Source organism: Crocodylus siamensis, chromosome 2 (assembly GCF_052110815.1).
Source record: "Crocodylus siamensis isolate JL-2025a chromosome 2, ASM5211081v1, whole genome shotgun sequence".
In the NCBI taxonomy this organism is placed as follows: Eukaryota; Metazoa; Chordata; order Crocodylia; family Crocodylidae; genus Crocodylus; species Crocodylus siamensis.
In genome coordinates this window covers 123,413,355-123,434,304 of record NC_143396.1, presented here as the reverse complement: position 1 = coordinate 123,434,304, position 20,950 = coordinate 123,413,355, and the positions used below count along the sequence as shown (strand labels likewise).

At 38.8% G+C, this 20,950-nt stretch overlaps 1 protein-coding gene across 4 annotated transcripts in view; it reads left to right on the top strand.

Moving 5' to 3' along the window:
- The window catches only part of SEC24B (SEC24 homolog B, COPII component), a 100,563-nt gene extending 80,258 nt beyond the window's left edge, over nucleotides 1–20,305 (top strand). For all 4 annotated transcript variants that reach the window (XM_090036717.1, XM_090036720.1, XM_090036718.1 and 1 more), the window contains 7 exons: nucleotides 1,198–1,308; nucleotides 5,522–5,697; nucleotides 8,297–8,434; nucleotides 11,754–11,858; nucleotides 13,114–13,206; nucleotides 16,114–16,217; nucleotides 18,252–20,305. In XM_090036717.1, the coding sequence (XP_089892843.1) occupies nucleotides 1,198–1,308; nucleotides 5,522–5,697; nucleotides 8,297–8,434; nucleotides 11,754–11,858; nucleotides 13,114–13,206; nucleotides 16,114–16,217; nucleotides 18,252–18,366 (842 nt within the window). In that variant the 3' untranslated portion in view covers nucleotides 18,367–20,305. The remainder of the gene's footprint in view (nucleotides 1–1,197; nucleotides 1,309–5,521; nucleotides 5,698–8,296; nucleotides 8,435–11,753; nucleotides 11,859–13,113; nucleotides 13,207–16,113; nucleotides 16,218–18,251) is intronic.
- Nucleotides 20,306–20,950: the final 645 nt, after the last annotated feature.

Below are 20,950 nucleotides of genomic sequence, written 5' to 3'. Positions count from 1 at the left end.
GCACCCTATCTCTGTGCTGTTCATAAGTGTTTGGTACAGACATGCTTATTCTGTAAGTAGTCCCACTGAAATCAGTAGTTTCCTGTGGAATTGGGTATTAAATTTGAATAAGTAGCAGAAACTGGCGAGTAGAGTCCCTGCCTGTGTTTTGTAGTTTAAAAAAGACTTGCTTTGTTACTGTCTTCTGGGGCTTTACCATCGTTTCTTGTTCAGAACCTTTTGTAAATGACTGCTTGTCCAAAGCACTTGTCCAAATTGTAAGGCGTAAAGCAGCATCACCTTACTGCATTCCATATGTCAGGGGTGTAAAACTCGCTCTGGGCTGTAGGCTGGATGTAGACAGGGCTACTTCCGAGCTGGATCTTTGGGGCCAGGCCAGCAGTGCAAGTCCGAGGGTGAGCGGCAGCGCGGGTGTATGAGCAGGCAGCGGCATAGATCGGGGATTAGACAGTGGCATAAATGTGGGGCAGGTGGCAGCATAGGTCCAAGAGCAGGCAGCTGCACAGATCCAGGGGTGCAGTAGCAAGCAGCACACATGGGACAGTGTCTGGTGGATCCAAGAGTGGGTAGCAGTGGGGCAAGCAAGGGCTGTATCTGCACAACCCGTGCTCACCTCTCTGCTGCCAGTGACCATGTCGATCAGATTCGGGGCCCCTGAATTCTGCAGCAGGCCATGCTCCTGTGACCAAACCCTCCAATTTTCAGTAGCCAACTGGACTACCAGTGGGCCAGGTAGAACAGTTCCGTGGGCTGAATCTGGCCCACTAGCCATGTTTGACACCCCCGCCATAGGTAAAAGCAAGGGTTATGAGGGCACTGGCAGTGCCTTACTACTGAAATGGCAGGGAAGTAATTGGTTTCAGAAGCCAATGTACAGACACCATGTGTTACATGAAAAGGAATAGTCTGGGGCACTCTGTAAGAACTACCATCGCTGGTAAATTCCAATACTTCTATAAATGATTATAAACTCACAGTGTGGATATTCTAGAAGTATTTTAGGAGGTATTTGAGTGTGAAGAGTGTGCTAACTTTCTGATGTAGGATAATAGTGGGCAGTATGTTACAAGGTAAAAGTAGAAAACAGTTATATCAGAAGTGTCTGGGACATGAGCAAGCATGTATTAAGCAATATTAGCCAGCACTTTTCTACCCAGTTGAAAAGCAGTGAGTACTTATGCATCATTTCTGTTGTAGGTGAACGGAGGATTCGAGTGCACACTCTTTGCTTGCCGGTTGTCAGTTCACTGGCTGATGTGTATGCAGGAGCAGATGTTCAAGCAGTTGTCTGCCTCTTAGCAAACATGGGTGAGTACAGGCACAGATGTTCAAATATTACGTTACCTAAAAGAAATGTATTAGAAGAATTTTGTTATTTAGGAAAAGCTAGATTTCTTATTACCCATGCAATTTTAATTTGGTCCAGAGTATTCAGCCTGTGTATTTAAAAAAAACAAACAAAAAAAACAAAAATAAAAACAGGTAAAGATTGAGGGGGGAGGAAATGTATAAGACACTTAAAGCATACTCAGAAGAGGGTAAACTAAATGACTTTTTGTATGTAACTTGCTAGGATATTTTTAGAGAAAATAAAAGCAAACTTTGTTGTGCATTGTTGTAACGATTCCCAATCAGATATCCTCATTGTTTGTACCCTGGAACTTTAGAATTTTACAAAATACGAAAATCAAAAGCCCCAGACTGCCTCATGCTGCTGGCAAAGAAATCTGTCTAGCATCTACTGCTGCCACCTGAACATATCAGGAGCAGTAGCTTTACTTGGTGTATGAGAAGATACTTCTGTTAGAATTCCCCCCCCCACCCTTACAGATTAAGAGAACCTTAGAAGGAGGGGTTTAGGGATGTACTGAGAATTTGGGGCTGGCTTAAAAATAGCTGATTTTTAAGGAGGCATATTGACCGCTACCAGTCTGTGATTTCCAATATGCAGCTCTTCAAACTGAAGAGCTGGTAAGTCCAGCTGGTAAGTCTGGTGTGGTGAAAGGAGAGGGAAGGGGTGTGTTGGGGGGCAGATCAAGGCCCCTGTAGTAAGGGTGGGAATGGGGCTGGGGCAGAGGCAGGCGCTGACCAGCCTGGGTGGGGAAGGGTGTGGGACAGAGCCACAAGTGGCTCGTCCGGGGCGTGGGAGGGGCATGTGTCCCCCCAGATGTGCAGAAAGCAGGCTACAGCTGCGAGGTGGGGCCGGGGTGGGCACAAGACGGAGGTGTAGCTCGGCGGTGGGGGGGGGCAGGCAGCTCCTGCAGTTGCGCACAGCTCATCCAGGGCTCATCTAACAGCTCACACCACTTGTGCAGGGGGGAGGAGGGCGTGTGCCCCCAGATCTGCCTAGCCAGGAAGAGCCTGGCCCCAGCCTGTCCTGCCCTGCACAGATCCGGGGAACATGCCCCTGGATGAGCCACGGGATTAGCAGCAGGAGCTGCCAGACGAGCAGCACACAACTGTGGGAGCCACTCCTTCCCCTCCCTTCCTGCACCCTCTGACGAGCTGTGACTCCGTCCCATACTCACCCCGGCCCCAGTTGAGCAGCCCCAGCCCTGCACCCTCCTTTACTGCAGGGGCCTTGATCTGCCCCCCACAAGCCTGCCCTCCCCCTTTCTCTCTCCCATCCCCTCCCACCGCACCAGACTTACCAGCTGCAAGCAGCAGTCCATGCTGCAGGCTCTGTTCCTCACTGTCTACATGTTGCACTGTGGCTGCGCACACGCACGGGCATTTATTGGATAAATTAGCAGCCACATCAGGTTGATTTCAGATACAGAAACTTTTCTTTATATTGGTGCCAATCGTATATTGGACTGATGTATCAGTCCCTCCAGAGGGATTTTAGGAGGAGATTTGGGTATCTTGGAAGGACAATGAAGAGGTCAAGCAACAGGAACCAGACAATGAAGGTGGAGGGAAAGGGGACCACAGAAGACTAAGGAGTATGGTTATGGTGAGGGAGGCAGGGAATGGGAGAAGAAATGGAAATGGGGGATGGAAAAGGAAGCAGGGACTGGAGGGGAGTAGGGGGTGAGTTGTGGAAATGGGTTAGGTAGAGATAAAAGCAGGGTCACGATGCCCAGGGACTAGAAATAGGCAAGAGAAAGGATTTATTATTAATCCTGGGTTTTGTCAGCCCAACATTCATAAATAATCAATTTAAAAGAAAAAGGGTTTGTATGGGAGTTCAGTACAGTGATTCTCAACCAGGGTGACTTGAGATCCTTTTAAGGGTGCCACAGGATGTCGCACACTGTTAGCACTATTAAGTTAACAGACATGACTCAGAAGATAGAAGGACCACAACTAGGGACTTCTGAGCTCATTGCAACAGAAGAACTGCTCTGTTGTTTTTCTGTATGTAAAAAGAGGGAAAACTAAAAAGTAATGGATGTAGGTTGTAGCCGTGTTGGTCTAAGGACATAGGCAGACAAGATTCTTTGGGTAAATCCAATATCTTTTATTAGACCAACTCAAATAGGAAAAATTCTTCTTAGCAAGCTTTTGGGCACAAACACCCTTCGTCAGGCTCATTTTCCCAGTGTTGCCTCAAGTCTATCCAAGGGTGGTTCTAGTCTAAAAAGGTTGAGAACCACTGGTTAGTAGTTTCCATGTATGGTTTAAGGAAAGACATGAAGTCCTGACTTCAGATGAAAAGGGATAGCAGCTCAAGCTACCAAGTCACAGGACAAAACCCACAAAATTAATGTCAACTGAAGAATCTCTCTGACATCCCAACTTGCTGCCTGTATAGATTGCCAGCAACAACTTCGTGTTCATCGTTGTCACTGGAGCACAGCACTGTCTACAGAAGGAAATAAGTGCTTAGCCCTTTAGTCTATGCTGTGTTTTAACTTAGTGGTCTACTAAACAAATTTTATTAAGAGAAACTAGTAACATTTAGTTTATAGATGCTAAATTTACATTCACCCAGCAGATGGCTTCCTACAACCAAAAGAAATTTCTAGTCCTGGAATAGCAATGAAGGAAGAAGCTCAATTTGCACTAGCTGCAGCTGTGTTAGAGAAACTGATCAATATATATCTTAATACAAGTAGATCAGAAATACTATATTTAGTGCAGTTATGTGTCTCCGAATATAACAGTTTTATGAATATATTCAAATCTTAATGTGTGCTTCAAGTCTGTGATATACTGTTTATTTAATTTTATAATTATTTAAACTGGAATTGTGGAATAAATTTGTCTGGAGAAGGTCAGTTTACTGGTTGTCCATTTTAGAAATCTGGCATTAATTGATAGGTTTGGCAGGAGCTGTACTTCGCAAGCAGCATTACTTAGCTTCTTAGAGGCTGTGCCTTGTTTCACTTAAAAGGGGAGAAAGGAAGGGAGAGAAACTGATTGAATCTTTATTTGTAGAAATTATCACCAAAACTTGGAGACTTCCTGAGGGCTCCTGGGCACAAAGGCTGCTGACAGACATGGGGGGAAAAAACCCCCAAAACGTGCTTTAACTGGAAGAGGCATCGCGTTAGTTTGACACAGCTTTGCAGTGTCTGTATGGATCACTCACTTTAACAGGGCTTTTTGCACACTTTTATCTAATAGCTGACTGATCAATCAGCTATTAGATAAAAGTATCCAAAAAGCCCTGCTCAAGTGTATGATCTATACAGACATTGGGCGAGCCAAGTCAAACTAACGTGATGCCTTTTCTGGGCATGTGCTGGGTTCAGCATGGGGATGCGCCAAGTTTAAAGTAAAGCACTATTTGGAGTGGGAGGGAGTTACATCTGTAAGCAGCCAAAGAGATTTCAGCTCAACTCCTCTAAGTCCACTCCTCCTCCAATTGTAATCTTACTGTATAATGAGATTTTAGAATTATCAAATCTTTCTGAATAAAGAATGACACACATAATAGCCAGTTTATTTTCAGTATTTGACAGGCAGGCAATCTTTTCAAACAGGAAACTTTTAAAAACAGTTTTCCAGGTCAGTTATTCAAAGAAGCTTTGGCCAAACTAGAGCAATAAGGGGAAGCTTCAGCTGAAATTGACACTAGAAATGACTGAAGAAGAACAAGACATACAGTGGCAATTTTCCAAAGTGTTCAATTTAATAGGCAGTTTATTAAAAACCAGTTGGGAGTCCATTTGGTATTTTTGTTTGACAGGCCTCTTCATTTTTCATTTCAGCCTCCTGAGTAGGTCTTCTTTCTAATGACTGCTTCTGATTCAATATTTCTTTTCTTGCCAGCATGTCAATCTGGCACTTAAAGAACAGTACATTTACTCTCTCTCTTACTCCCCCAGTATCACAGATTTCCAGGAGCTTGGGAACAGAGAAGGAGTCACTGCATTGTTTTTCTTTATACGTCATAAGCAGATGTTTTTTCCCTCCTAGAGAAAACTCGCTTCTAATAGAAATTCACTAGCTATTTAAAATTCTTAAAAATTCTATAACAAAGTAACTGACTTCTAATACTTTTTACAATTCTCATATTAAAATACAGTCAGTAAACCTGCATGTCCTGTTTGTTGCTGCTTAAATTCTACAGCTGTGGATCGGTCAGTTTCATCAAGTCTGTCGGATGCAAGAGATGCCTTAGTGAATGCTGTGGTAGATTCGTTGTCTGCATATATGTCAACAGTCTCAAACTTACAACAGTCGACTCTGATAGCACCAAACTCTCTCAAGCTGTTTCCTTTGTATGTTTTGGCTCTCCTTAAACAGGTATTTTATAATCTAATGGCATTCATTTTTTAGATCAGATACAAAGTTGTGTTCAATTTTAACTAAGTCTTCCAATAGACAGTCTAACCCAGTCATTCTCAACCAGCGTGCTGTGAAATCTAAACCAATGAGTCATGGGTGTAAATACTAGGATCTAGAGTCTGTCATCTTCCCCCTTTTTATAGTAGCTCCTTTGTTACATTATTAGAAAAGTGGAACTATCTCTTCTTCGGGTGGCAATAGTTTGATTAAAAAAATAAGCTCAACAGCACAAAAGATTTAACTGATGTTATCTGATCAGTCCGTAACCGAAACTTTAAGCGCATTTGAATTTCTGTTTTTGAAATTCAGTATTCTATGTCATTTCTGTTTTGAAACAAAATGTAAAATATTAGTATTGTGAATATTAACATTTCCAAAATTTGGAATGGACACCTTTCCTTGAAATTATTGCTAGAAGCCATTTATTTCTACTTGCTCAATTTACATGATGAAGGAAAACACATCTATTAAATACTCTCAACATATCTGACACATCCATGAATGATCAGTGAAGTGAAATGTGTACCAGCAGATGTTATTCTTATACATTATTAAATGAAACTGGTAATTAAAGCTAAAAATAGGTTGTTTAATATTTCACTTCAAATTAATGTGCAATAGTTTGCAGGCTCTTTCAATTTTTACTTTTGAATTTTTTTAATTTAAAAACAAAATTAGAATCAATGTTATGGTTAGGTGTAGAAGGTATTTTCTGAGTTCTTATCTCCTGTAGTGTTCTATATAATGTTTTCCAAATTAAAAGGTAAGTCTCCAGAATTCACAAATAAAGTGAAAATTATTTTTTTTCCCACCCCAAGGATCACTTGCATTTATCTCTGTTAGGATTGCCTGATTCGGGGTACCCTGGAAGGCTCAGCAAACAAGGAAAATAGCAGCAAAGCTATCTTTTTGTTCTGCAGAGGGTCCATAGGAGGGGTGAATAGATTACATTGATTTAAAAGTCCCTTAACAGCAAGTGAAGGAATAACCTTCTGATCCCAGCAGTCTTTCCTGCCCAAGTGCAGGGGGGCGGGTCCTGATGACCTGTAAGGTCCCTTCCAGCCCCTAACATTTATGAAACCAGATACTAACAAATTTTTGCATATTAAAAAGTGTGTAAGGGATACAGAAAGGAGACTGGAAATGGTACTGAAACATGGCAGACCAGAGAAATCAAATTCTTAGAATACTTTATGCAAGCAGAAGAAATTCTAGGCATTTTAAAGCAATATTACTGCACAGACTTCTGAATTTTCATTATAGGAATTATCTTACTACATCTGGATGGCCATGTCCAGACGAGCATGGATGTGCAGGTGTTCACTGTACTGCTACCTTGTGGGGGGGAGTGGGGAAGGGGTTACCCTTGGAGATTCCAGGGTCAAAAAAAACCCACGCCAAAAACAAAGCGGGGTGGTACACATGGTGGCAGTGCACACTGCCAAAAACCAGAGCTGGGCCAGCCAGAGCCACACTGCGGCTGCTGGCCAGGCTCCTAGCTTGCGCACAGTAGCTGCAACTCCCCAAGGCCCCCGGGTAGGGCTGCTGGAACTAACTACAGTTGCTGGCCTCATTCTCTCCTACCCCACCTGGGGTAACCTGCTGCGCACCAAATCATGCATGGCATGGGCATTCCCTGGGGACAGGTAGCACCAGCATAACCCGCCCACACTGAAACATAGTAGTGCTGCTGCTGCTCGTCCCTGGGGAAACAAATGTCTGCACTGCAACAATAAAGCTAATCTGTTATGTCTAAAATGGTGATCCATCCTTTTTGTTGCGAGGGTTTTCAGTTGCAGGAAATTCTAGTCTTGGAAGCAGATCAACCTGTATGGGTGAGGAGCTCGCCTCTGATTAGGAGACGCACCCCATTTCAGGTCCCTGCTTCAATGAGAAGTCCGTTATTTATACAATGATGAATAGCTCCAGCAGTGCTTACCAAGGGCTACAAAAGAGAGTGCAAGGAAACCTGCAGAAAGCAGTTATGGAATAATTTGTCCTCGAGAAAAGATTCTTGCTGGCCCACATTTGTAAAAGCTTGTTTTTGTGCTGTGAAATATAAGAACTGTCTGTGCTGTTCTGTATTTTATAGTTCTTGATTATTTTTAATCCTTATTGCCCTAAATTTGGATATAATAATGGATGAGTTTTTTTAATTCATTTTGAAACCTCTTAAACTCTTTACCTCAGTGATATCTGCTGGCAATAAGTTTCATAACCTGTTATAGGAATTAAGTATAAAGATAGAAGAAAAATGCTGAAAGGAGCAATATCTGTGATAAATGGGAGAAACCATCTTGCTCTTGATTCTTCCCCTAATACTTCTCAGAACAGCAGGAGGATGAATTCTATTTAAAGTGCCTCGAATTTGGCATTCAGATTTAACTTGATTTTATAATTAACATAAAGTGAATGTTTTTCCTCATAAAAATAACTGTGTTTTTGTCAACTCTGGATTTGAGTTCTTTGCAATGAATGTTTTGCCGTGATATATTAAAATTCCTTATGAAACATATAAAAAGGGTCTTAAACTGAATTTGATACTTTTTTTTTACAGAAAGCTTTTAGAACTGGCACTAGCACACGCTTGGATGACCGTGTATATGCCATGTGCCAGATGAAGAGTCAGCCTCTTATTCATCTGATGAAAATGATACATCCCAACTTGTACAGGATAGACAGATTGACAGATGAGGTATAACATAGAACTGTTTTATATAGAATACAACTGAAATATATTGCAGAATCTATGGTAACAGTTTCTTACACATTTTGATTGTAATTTAAGTGTTTTATTTCTACGATTTTTGACATGGTAAACTATAAAAATCAGGAATAACCTCTAAAAGTAAGTGTGCTTACAAGGTTTGCCAGAAATACAGGTTGGGTAATGAGTGCCCAAGGTCTTTCTGCACACATTCTTAAGAATGGTGTTTCAGTGACTGTTATTTTGTCATCTGTTGCCAATTTATGGAAAGCTAAAAAGATAATGCATATCTGGTTTCTAAAGGTAAAGCTTTAAAATCATGTGAAGATAATGAATCAGCAAGCTATGCTTGAGTTGTAGTTTGGCTGAGGAGAATGAGTAAAGGTTGCTTGCAGACCTAAAAAAAAAAAAAAAAAAAAAAAGAACAAACAAAACATGCTTGACTGGAAGAAACAGTGTGTTATTTGACTTGGCTCTGCAGCATCTGTATAGATCAGGCGCTTCAGCAGGGCTTTTTGACACTTTTTTATCAAAAGCTGATTCAATCAGCTGTTAGATAAAAGCTCCAAAAAAGTCCCACTAAAGCACCCACTAAAGCCGGGCTTGGTGCAAGAGCACACAGTTTAAAGTAAATCGCCATTTGGTTTGTCTGGGTTTTTTTTAAACCACCTGCAAGCAGCCCAAGTTATCAGTCTCTCTTAATGCAGAGGTAGATACTTAAGTGTTTAATGTGACAGAGAATACAGTATTTGTGTATTTTACCATAGACAGTCTAGTGATTGGGCAGATTGGAAGGGGTGGGGGGGTTTTAAAGCTTTTCATATAAAAAGGATTTTAGCAATCTATTTAAAAATATATATCAGGTATGGTGATTGGCAGTAAAAGGGTTTCACTTACTAAGAAAGACACTTTAGTCAGGGTCAGATTTAATCCTGTTTGCAAAACTAAGTCTCCGTTTTGTAAGGGTGGGGGCCTTCAACATGTTTTAACAATTGGAAATATTCAGTAGAGCTAGTTGTTCATATGCGTGACAGATGCAACTTTTAGCTTAGTAGAGTTTTGTTTGCTAATTTCCCACTAGCTGTCTTAAATATAATTACGTATTATTGATTTTTTGCTTCCGTTCCTTAAATCTGAATTGTTCAGCTACAGAATTAACTTGCAGGCTACTGTTTCTTCAGGTTGAAAAATAGTAAGCTGGAAGCTAAATATGTCTTCTTGTGCAGTATCAGTTAATTGTTGAAGCTAGTGCCAACAAGAACAATTGAAATGACTAGTTGTTTTTGGCATGTCAATCTTTTTTTTTTTTTCTTTTCTTCTTACTGACGCATGAAAAGCTAAAGTAGCATTAACGCCCAAGCATGAAACAAAGCAAAAGGAAAATGCATTGAAAAAAATCTAATTAGTAAATACAATGTTGCTAGTTCCAAGGGATTTTAATTCAGTTATCTCCTTGCTAGAATTTCATTTTTTAAATTTTATTTTTATTGGCTTAGTGAAGTTGATTTAAATACTTTATTTTGCATAGTGTGAGTAGCTCTGGCCAGCCTGGAGGTTTTTCTTCCATTTGAAACTTTTGCCCTGTACTGGCTCTTGAGCCCTCATTGTTTTATCCTTGTTTGTTTGGTTTATTTGTTTTAAATAAAAAGCCTTGCGGACTTAAACTGTATAGGAAAAAAATATCTGAGAAGAGCATTCAATCAAGGCAGCTTTCCTTTGAGGGATTGTCTATATGCACATCCTCACTGTGGGTGAACAAGGATAATGCCACCTGTCCTTGAGAGGAGAGTTTTTGCCTCAGTAATATCTTTAGGGCACACTTAACTCCACTCTTTTCTGCTCTGCACCAAGGATAGAAAAGGCAGTTTGCTTTCTACTTCATAGTGCTTCTCAACTGTTGTTGGCTTTAGATGGAGAACTCTGTGATTCAAGACCTAAAATAATAGTTGAAGCCCTTTAAGAATTTCTGACCTCTTATTTTTTTTCTGGTCTCTTTTTTCCAAATGTACCCTTTTTTCTTTTTAATTAAATTCTTAATAATCTTTGTATTCCCTTCCCACCCTCACTCTTAGTTTACCTGTGCCATGAGGCAGTCATCTGCAGTCTGTTTTTGTATTTCTTTAGTAGACAAACAAGAAAAGGAAAAGGCTAGTCTCTCTTACTTCTGTCAAGAAAGCGAAATCCTGGGATTGTTTCCAGGTGATCTCTATGAACACCAGGATCATTGTGTCATTCATTGATATATTCATACCTAAAAACAATGTGGACCTAAGATGTCAAATTTAATTTCTCTTACTGTCTTAACTTGCATAGAGGTATGAATTGCATAGCTCAATATTGCTTAAAGCCATATTTCTTGCAATGGATTTTAAATTTTTACTGACCTTTAAAATACAGACCCCTTCTCTTGATGTTCATTGCAGTTGGGTACAGCTCCTAGTTCTTTGCCAAGACACTCTTATAGTTTTCATTTTCACAATGTCTTTAAGGTAGTGCTGTATTTTTTTTTTTTTTAGATGAGATCATAATCCATCCCAGAGGATATACTATGACTTATGTAATTATTTTTCATATTCATATTCTTAGCAGAATGATCCACAGGTCCTTAATAATAGATCTTCAGCCTGCCTTTATAACACTGGGCTCAGATAAATTGACAGGGTAGTGTAACTCAGCTTCTGTAGAGTCTGGCAATTCTGTTCTGCTTTCTCAGGTACAGGCAGGGAGTGGAAAAAGAGATTGTTTGGTCATTCACTGTATTTCAGAGCAGTGTGCCAAAGATGGAATTGTGTTAGCTGACACAAATGGCTCCAAGCAGGATCTGACCACCAGGTGCTTTCTACCACCACAATTTCCTTCAGCCTTCTAGTTTACAGGAACAGTCTGGGGAGTCCTTGATATTGCCATTTGTAACTTTTTCATTAGATAGTAACGGTCAGGTTTTTTCATTTATATTTTTGGGTATAGATGAGAATCTGTCTAATGTAATATACATATTAGTATTTAGTTCACACAGTATGCATAGAGAGATAGTATACATAATGTGCTTAGTTAAATTATCATCCCTTAGTTTATATAGTAAAATAGATCACATCTCTAAATTAAAAAATTCTCATTCTGGAAAGATGTAAGATTTATGTGAAGGGTAGAGGTGGGATTTTGTTAGATAAGAATCTATGTAAAATACAACTAGAGAACAACACTTAGACTAAACTACCTAATTTGTCAAATAATGATTTAAGCTTTAAGTTAATTAATCGTATGTCCTGCTTTATGTAACGGGCACTGTTGTAACTATTTATTACAGGGTGCAATTCATGTTAACGACAGGGTTGTTCCTCAACCTCCTCTTCAGAAGTTATCTGCAGAGAAGCTGACAAGAGAAGGAGTTTTTCTTATGGATTGTGGCTCAGTAAGCTACTTGTTTGATTCATTTTTATTTAGGCAATGACAAATGAGTTTAACTTTTAATCATAACCAACTTACTACACAAATACTATAGCAAAGCAACACAGTGATTAACACAAGGCTCTTAATTCCTGTCGCAGTTGAGACGCTTTGCTCTTAGTAAAAGAAAATTCTGAATCTAGCACGGAATACTAATGTTTTCACGTTGTTATAGACCCTAATGACAATGTTTAAAGCTTCCTTTTTCCACTGAGTTTTTCTTTGAAAGTGGTAGTTTAACAGGACATGCTAAAGTCTGCTCTAGCAAAACATTTACTCCCATGTTTGATTCTCATCAGAGTTGAGGACATACTTAAATACTTTTATGAATTCTATCAGAACTTGTGGTAGAGGTGATGTCTTTTATTAGACCAACTAGATTTCTGCAAAAAAAATTCTATGAATTGTGACTTATATGAACTATGTTTGTCTGTGGGGAAAGTTATGTTATGACAATTGAAGAAAATGATCCAGATTTCTGTGGAAAGTGCCATAATGTTTTCTCCGACAAATTGTTAGTGTAACTTGGAAATGAAGTACTCTGAACTTGTGGATATAAAGGATTCAGTGTGAAAAGTGATTTGTCTATAAATGTCATAAAAAATTATTGACCTTAGTCAGATTTTCAGAACATTAGGGCTTATCTAAACAGGAAAGTTAGTTTGCAGTAAGCTGCAGTGAGAATGTTATAGCCAACTATGAATAGCCAGTTTAGAAATTATTGTAGAGCAGCTATTGTACTTATAAGCCCTTGTAGCTGCGCTTACGGTACAGTAACATCCACCTGTATACAGTTTACTACAGTGTTCGTACTTCCTGTAGTTTTCTGATGCTATTAAATGATCTTCCTGTAGATGGTGCCAGTTTACTGACAAAGCAAAATTATATAGACTTGGCTGTAGAAGAATGTGCTTTGAAGTTGTTACTGAATTTGTGCATCAATTGATTTTGAATTAAAAATATGTTCTGATGATAATACTTCCTTGAATGTATTATCAAATTTTATATCATAATTTCAATATTTAGGATATTTGGGGAAAAAAATTCAGGAGATAATCTACTAAATACTGTATATCCCAGACCAAAGTTCTTAAAATAGTTTTTCCATTTCCATTTAAACCTACGTTCCAAAACAAAACATGAATTCTCTGGAATCGGGTTGTATTTTTCTCTAAAAGATATGCAAGACTTTTACTGAGACTAATTCTAATCTCTTGTAGATTTTTTACATATGGATTGGGAAAAGTTGTGATAATAACTTCATAAAAGATGTACTTGGGTACCCAAACTATGCAGCCATACCCCAGAAATTGGTAAGCATTTGAATGTTTTGGATCATATCATATGTATATTTATAAGTAATCAGCATTTGTCTTGACTCTGTTTGTTTGGTTGAGAAACTGATTTGAATTTATTTCATGGTAGAATTTATGTGCATGGTAGGAGAATTATGAGTGGTTTCAAGTCTGCCAAACATAGTGAAAATTTCTGCCTATGGTTGTTTGAATCAGATGCATTGATACTTCAATAGAAGGCAACATGATAGCTATGGAATTTTTTCCAAAATATTAAAGAACATGATGTAGAGGGAACTTAAACATGTTTAGCATCTTGCTAAATTTAATTACTATATTCAGAGAAAACCAAACTGTGCCAATACAGTGTTAATCAAGGGGGAGACATAATACAAGGACAGGGGGGTTTTTTAATGCAAAAGGAAGGGATTAATTACATAAGGAAGGACTAATCACTACAGAAATGTGGATTTGTTTTAAATATAGCTCATTCCATCCATTTACTACAAAGGTGGCAACAAAACTAATTTTAAACATGCAGTCAGACTTGTTTTTGATCCCATATTAATTGTTCCACAAGCTACATAAGCTATAGCAGTGGTTTTCAACATTTTTGGACTCGAGGCATCCCCTCCATAACTTTTGTGAATATGAATGGCACCCAATTTCAGAAACTAGATACTACGGTGCTTATCTCCTTGCAGAGGGGCTAGGTGATGGGGGATCTAGGGACAAGCCTGAACCTGCACTTTTCTACTTAGCTTATCCACTTACCTCCTTATACCTCACTTATCTTGTCATGTCTCAAAGCATCCTTCAAAGGATCTGATGGCACACCTGGGTACCCTAGCACTAGGTCAGAATCATAGAGAAGTAGGGGTGGAAGGGACCTCCAGAAGTCATCTAGGCCAGCCCCCTGCCTGAGGCAGGATCATCCTTACCCTAACTATCCTATACAAATCCAAAATCTAACCTCTTAGTAAAACTAATCAACCCAGAAACAACACAAGACATAACCTATCTTTCCACAGGTAAAGCAGGAGTACCATGGTAGCCAAAGTCCTGGTTTTGTAAAAGATTATTAATTAGGGGTGCACCGATAGAGATTTTTGAGGCCAATACCGATAGCTAATATTTAAGGAGGCATATCAGCCGATACTGATCTGATTTCTGATACAGCTCCCTCCAGCTGGTAAATCCAGTGTGGTGGAAGGGGAGGGAAGGGGTGTGGGGGTAGATCAACAGGCCCCCCCCCCCCCTCCCCCCCCCCCCCCAAGTGAGGGAAGGGGCAGGTGCTTCCCAGGCAGGGGTGGGGTGGGGAGCCAGAGCCGCAGCTCGTGGTGGGAGGGAGGCGACTCCCGCTGCTGCTTGCACCCCAGGGTGCGGGTGGGGCGAGCATGTGCCCCCAGATCTGCGTGGGGTGGGGCAGGGTGCAGCCAGGGCTGCATAGGCTTCTTCTCAATGGGGGCTGGGCTCAGAAGGGTACTGGTGGCACTGAGAGCATGGAAAGATGCTGCATCTACCCCAGACTTGGCTGCCACTCTGCTCCCAGTGCTGCTGCTGCCAGCTGCCCACCGCAGCCCCAGCTTAACACCCTGCCTCCACCCACTCACTGCAGGGGGCGTTGATCTGCCCCCCCCCACACACGCCCCTTCCCCCACACCAGACTTACCAGCTGGAGGTAGCTCTCCACGCTGCCAGCTATGCTTCTTGCTGCCTGAGTACTGCACTGCAGCTGCGTGCAACACAGGCATTTATCAACCAAATCATTGGCCCCATTGGACCAGTATCCAATACAGCCAGTTTTCTTTTATATCAGTACCGATCTGATATCAGACCGATGTATCGGTGCACCTCTATTATTAATATATACTCAAGAGATCCCAGGTAGAGGGTCATAGCCCCTGCTACAGAGGAAGGCAGAAACCCCCACAGTCCATATCAGTCTGACCAGGGAGTAAAATAACTGGGCTAGAGATAGTCATTCATTTTTGGAGATGGAATTTTCAAAGAAAACTTGCAGCGCTTGAAAACATGGCAAGAAAGGGAGTGTAAAAGCGCTCCAGCCTTTTGGAAAGGGGAAAGAGAGACGGCAGAGGGCTGTGGGATATTGGGGGTGTCCCAGCTATCTTCCACAAAAAAAACCCTGTCTTTTGTTCTCAGAAAAAGGTGTTTCTCCTGGCACATCTGTAACAGCACTCCAGATGCAGATAATTCAGATGCAGTATACTAACTCAGAAGAAATGGCTGAAATATCTGATGCTGCTTAGTGGTGATCCCTCACCCTGTTAAAGAGCCCACTAAAGTCATTGTTTTGAACCTTAGTGGTTTCAATTCAGGACTTTTTTTCGGTGTTTGTCAGTATCTCTTACTGTGGAGCACAACATTCAAGAATATGAATGTGTATGTGTAGAGGGCAAATTAAAACACCGTATTTTCAGAAAGGAAATTAGTTTTCTGTGGGCCTGTTTTCTAAATTTCTTTCAATTAAAATGCAGTTTATTTAAACATTTACTTTGGCTCAAATGAAAGGACAGATCCAGAATTGTTGTACATAATCTAACAGGAGCCTATAATACAATATGTAGCAGATTTTTTTTTTTACAAAATCAAGTTCAGGCTACTTTCCATGAGATTCATGTCCTGAGAATACATTTTTCTACTAAACATTTTAAACTCATCATGTACCTGTTTCTACTCTGGTATCTATGCATGTACCCATTCTTTACCTCCATATTCAGTGTATCAAAACAAGCTATTTGAAAGACATTCATAATCAGAGACTTTTGGGTGGTTTTTTCTAGATTAGTATATATCGTACCTTCTGGCTTTCATCCAACCATTCATTTATTTCAGCATGATTTCATGTTACTTTGGTATATATTGAAAAGAAATAGCCTCTCTTTCTAATGGTTTTTTAACCAGACCCAGCTTCCGGAGTTGGATACGCTATCTTCAGAGAGAACAAGGTCTTTTATATCCTGGCTTAGAGACAGTAGACCTCTAAACCCAGTTCTTCAAGTAATAAAGTAAGTTCATCTTTAGTTACGTTTATTATAATATTCCTGTTTTCCATATATGCATCTCAGCGGAACACATTTAGATTTCATAATAGCAATTCTCGCATAATCCTGTAAGAGGCTAAGCACCCTCAGCTTCTAATTGAAGTTAATTGGGAAATGAGGCTGTTCAGTGCAGGAGAGGAAAAACAGCACCCTTGCAAGTTTAGGGCCCCACAAGGGTCATGCTAGAGAATATCTGTGTTCTTTTCACTTTCACAGATTCATATTTTGTAAGGGGCTGGAAGGGACCTTGCAAGATCATCAGTCAAGCCCCCCCTGCACTAGGCAGGAAAGACAACTGGGGTCAGGTGACCTCAGCAAGGTGACCATCCAGTCTCCTCTTGAAGATTTCTAGGGTCGGTGATTGCACCACCTCTGGAGCTTAGTCTACAGTCTGGACACTAACTGTGAAGAAGTTTTTCCTAGTGTTAAGCCTGAATCAGTTTTCTAGGAGTTTGTGCCCATTACTCTTGGCTTTCCCCAAGGGTGCCCTAGTGAGCAGTTGTTTGCCAAGCTCTTTATGTACTCCCCTGATGTAGCAGTAAGCTGCTACCAAGTCTCCCTCTCAGCCTTCTCTTTTTTAGGCTGAAGAGTCCCAAGTCCCTCAGCCTTTCCTCATATGGCTTGTCTTGCAAGTCTCTGATCATACGGGTGCCTCTTCTCTGGACTGTCTCAACTTCTGAATATCCAATCAAAGTTTAAGCGTAACTTCTAATATCTAATAATTGTTTAGTTATAAACTAAACCTGTTTGCCTAATAGAAGTTAATAATAAATTTATCAGTGGATTACTTCATAGACATCCTGTAGCCTTTTCAATCCATGGCCTATTTTAAAGCATCTAGGCTTTGTGAAATTCTTATATTTAGTTAATAGTTTTTCTTCTCTGACACTTATCAATTTACTAGATCCCATGACTGGTTGGTTGGTTTGTTTTTAAGGAAAGTATGTTATGTTTTTAGCTGCCAGCTTTTACCTTTGAAGCAAATAGTAGTTGTTTTTTGTGCTACATTGATACATTTTTATGTATCTTACAAAAGTGGTTTGGGTAAATTGTATAGCCATGCTTTGAACTTTACTGCCTTGTAGTAAAGACTGAATCAGAACTTCCTTTGATTCCTTATTTGTAAAATGTATTATTTAATAGTAAAATATCTGTAAAAGATGTCTTAAGTAAATGTTTCTCAACATAAAAATTTGAATACATTTAAAAAAACACCCTGTTTAGTAGTTCAGCGGGTAACTCTAGAATATAAAGTAACAAATATTGGAATCAAATTAACAGAAAAACAATAAATTCAGAGTGAGGATTGAAAGGACTTAATTTAACTCCTGGTATTGCTGCTCTTTGGATTGCAGTAGTATTGAGTAGCTTTAAGGATTCTAGCTTGATTGCACTAGATGCTGTAGAAATAATAAAGGATGATTTGTGCTAAACTGAATTTACTCACTGATCCTACAGACTCTTATGCTTAACTTAAACATTACTATAGTAATTTCCAAGATACTGTTTGGGTTGTTGAAATGAAGTCCATCACTAAGTATTTGCAGAAATACTTTTGTAGACTCTGTCCTTTCTTCTCCCTGATCTGCTTGGAGGAGATTGTATGTCAGCAGTGAACTCAATGTTGCAGATATGTAAAAAGTTTAAATATTTATTATCAGGAATCAAATTGTAACCTGTGGATGGCCTGTAACTTTTTACAAGTCATGATAACTGCTGGCAAAAATTGTTTTTATTCTAAAGTTTTATCATATTTATATTTTGTTGTTCTTTCTCAGGTTTAAAGATCTTTTCATTTCAGATATTAGGAGTGTTCTTTTTATAAGACAATAGTAACATGATTTATACTGTTGGAAAATGGAATACTTCATTAATAATTTTATGCTGCATGTTCTCAAAGGCAATAAGCATTATGTGGACTTTTTCTGTTTTTATACTTTTTTGTAAAATGTGTTTTATTAATATTTAATGGATCATATACTTTCTCTTCCTTTTCAGAGATGAGAGTCCAGCCAAAACAGATTTTTTTCAGCATTTAATTGAAGATCGGACAGAGGCAGCTTTCTCATACTATGAATACTTGCTTCAGATTCAACAGCAGACTTGTAAATGAAAGAGTAAAGAAGAAACAATTTCCTGATTGTGGATGCAAACATCAGCTGTGAGAAAAGCACATAGAAAGTTTCAGTAACAGGAGTCTGTTTTTCCCAATATACAGTCCATAACACCAGTTCCAAGCTAATGGACAAATACATCTGTATTTCCAGAGGAATTACACAATTTTGCTTCAGCCTAAACATGGTAGGAGTAATGAAGCGGTTTCACTAGTACATTTTAAATTGGTTTATACATGCTTCCAGTAGTGCAGCAGTATGGTGCTCTGTTTATTGCAAGCTGGTGAATTTATGTAGCGATGTGGGATATTTCTTAATGAAATGGAAAATTAGATTAAACCATTTTTTCTTACATTTATTATGGTAACCCTTCTGGATTCAAACTCTAACAGAGAAGCCAAAGGGCAACACTGTATGTTGTTTGTTTATATCAATTACTTTTTAAAAGGAATGATTCGTATTTACTAAAAGACTCAACATTTTCCCTGTGAAGACTCTAGAATTTCAATAAAGTACATGAAATGTAGAAATAAAATATATAATGTACATAAGTGTTACATTTGTAAAGATGATGTAAAAATGTAACTAAAGAATGAATAGTTCAGTGTGCAGCAGTGTTGAGTGTTCAATGACAAATCAGTTTGCCCTAGATAAAGAATGAAGTTGACTAAGACATTAAGACATTGGAATCCACAGAGGAAACAACACAACTTAAGTTATTCAGTTCATTCATTCTTTTAGGTGAATTTATTTATGATTGGCTTATTAATTAAAATATTTTGCTTCATCATGTGTTTTTATATTTCTGCAACTCTTACGGTTTAGAAGCTGAACTCTACTGAATCTAGAATTCGCTGTTGAAAATAATGTGTTTAACACTCTATTTTGCAGACTTTTCTAGAGGGGGAGAAGAGACTGTTTGTTTTATAGAGGGGAATGTGCTGTAGGTATATCAATAAAAACTAATGTTGGGACCTTCATTTACCTTGTTTTCTGAAGAAGAGTCTCTCTTAATCCTGATTTATATTTTGTTACTTGCCCCAATCTTGGTCCATGTTTTTGAAATTCAAAATAAGCGTGGTTAACTACTGAATGCTATGTCACAGTATGATTTCTTCTGTGATGAAAATAAGGGATATAAAATGTGTTTTAGTTGAAGAGTTGAAAGGGAAAGTTGTATTTCATTATTTGAAAAGAAGAAAGATGTCCAAAAAACCCAACTTTGAAATGTAAACACGTTGGTGTATTTTTTTTATAACTTCATTTCTGCTGATACCTGTAACAATGCTGTGGTTTGTGAACACAGTTTCAACTTAGCACCTCAAATTTGATGGTGGGTGGTGATAGTCAGAGGTAGAGGGGGAAGGATGTTTTGGCTGCCTGTTTCAAATACTGATTTAGGCATTGTCAGTCATGAATCAGCCTCAGCTTTGTCACTTACTTGGTTTAAATGATAATTTTCACTGCACTGTCATAATTAAAGTGCTAAAAATGCAGTTAAAATTTTAAAGCATAATCCTTTTAAAGTATTTTAAAACAATCAAGAAGTTGAATATTCAGGAGCTTTATACCCAGAAAGATTCAAATTGAATCATGTGTGATATAATCTTCAAGAGAAAAATACAATAGATAAATTTCACAACTGATTTATGACTACATTAGTTGCACCCTAAAGGTGGGGTATCCTGGTTGTTTGCACCAAGTCAGTTGAGAAGTATCCTTTTATCATTTAAATTAGTCTCTTTCACTTAACCAAAAGTATTTGAGTACCCAAAGATTGCTCAGAAGCTCAGACTTACTAGTCAGTCCGCATTTCTTATCAATTGTCTTTGTTGATGCTGGATCTTGCCCCTAAATTGAGACAAGATGTCAGTAACTGCATATTTTTTTATTTTAGACTACTTCACATTTTGAATAAAAGCTAAATGTCACTGAAAAGTAGACCTTATAAATTATTTGAAACCATAAAAGTGTCAAAAGGGCATATTAGCATAATCTCAGTGAACAGCTCTACAGAATACACACTTATTTATGAACTTGACATTGAATATGAGAACACCTGAAACTGGTTTATGATGATATCTTCTGTAAAACTGTTACTTAAAAGCTTTATTCTTCTATGTGTTTTGTATACAAAAATTATGAAAAATACATTTGAGAGCTATTTGCTTATTTGTTTAGTAAAAATCAATTTACAGTATAGACAATCTAGTAGTTATTTATGCTTCTGTATATGGTAGAAGGTTTATGTAATATAATCTGTTTGATTACACTGCAAACATTTAAAGAACACTCCCCTATGCCTGCTGATGGAAAATTGAAACTGATCTCAGGATATATGTTTATTAAAACTAAATCTCCTGGAGTGGCCAAGATATCCAGCAGCAAAGTATAGCCCCCTAATTCCCAACCAGGATGCCATGATATCCTCTGAAGGGTGCTGTGCTACTAGGCGTGTAGACAACTACACATGATTCACAAGGTATATCTAGAGATAGAAAAGAGCAAACATTCAAAATTCTTTGCAACAGAATTATATTTTTTTCTGTGGGCAAGAAATGAGTGAAAGATAAGAGCTGGCAT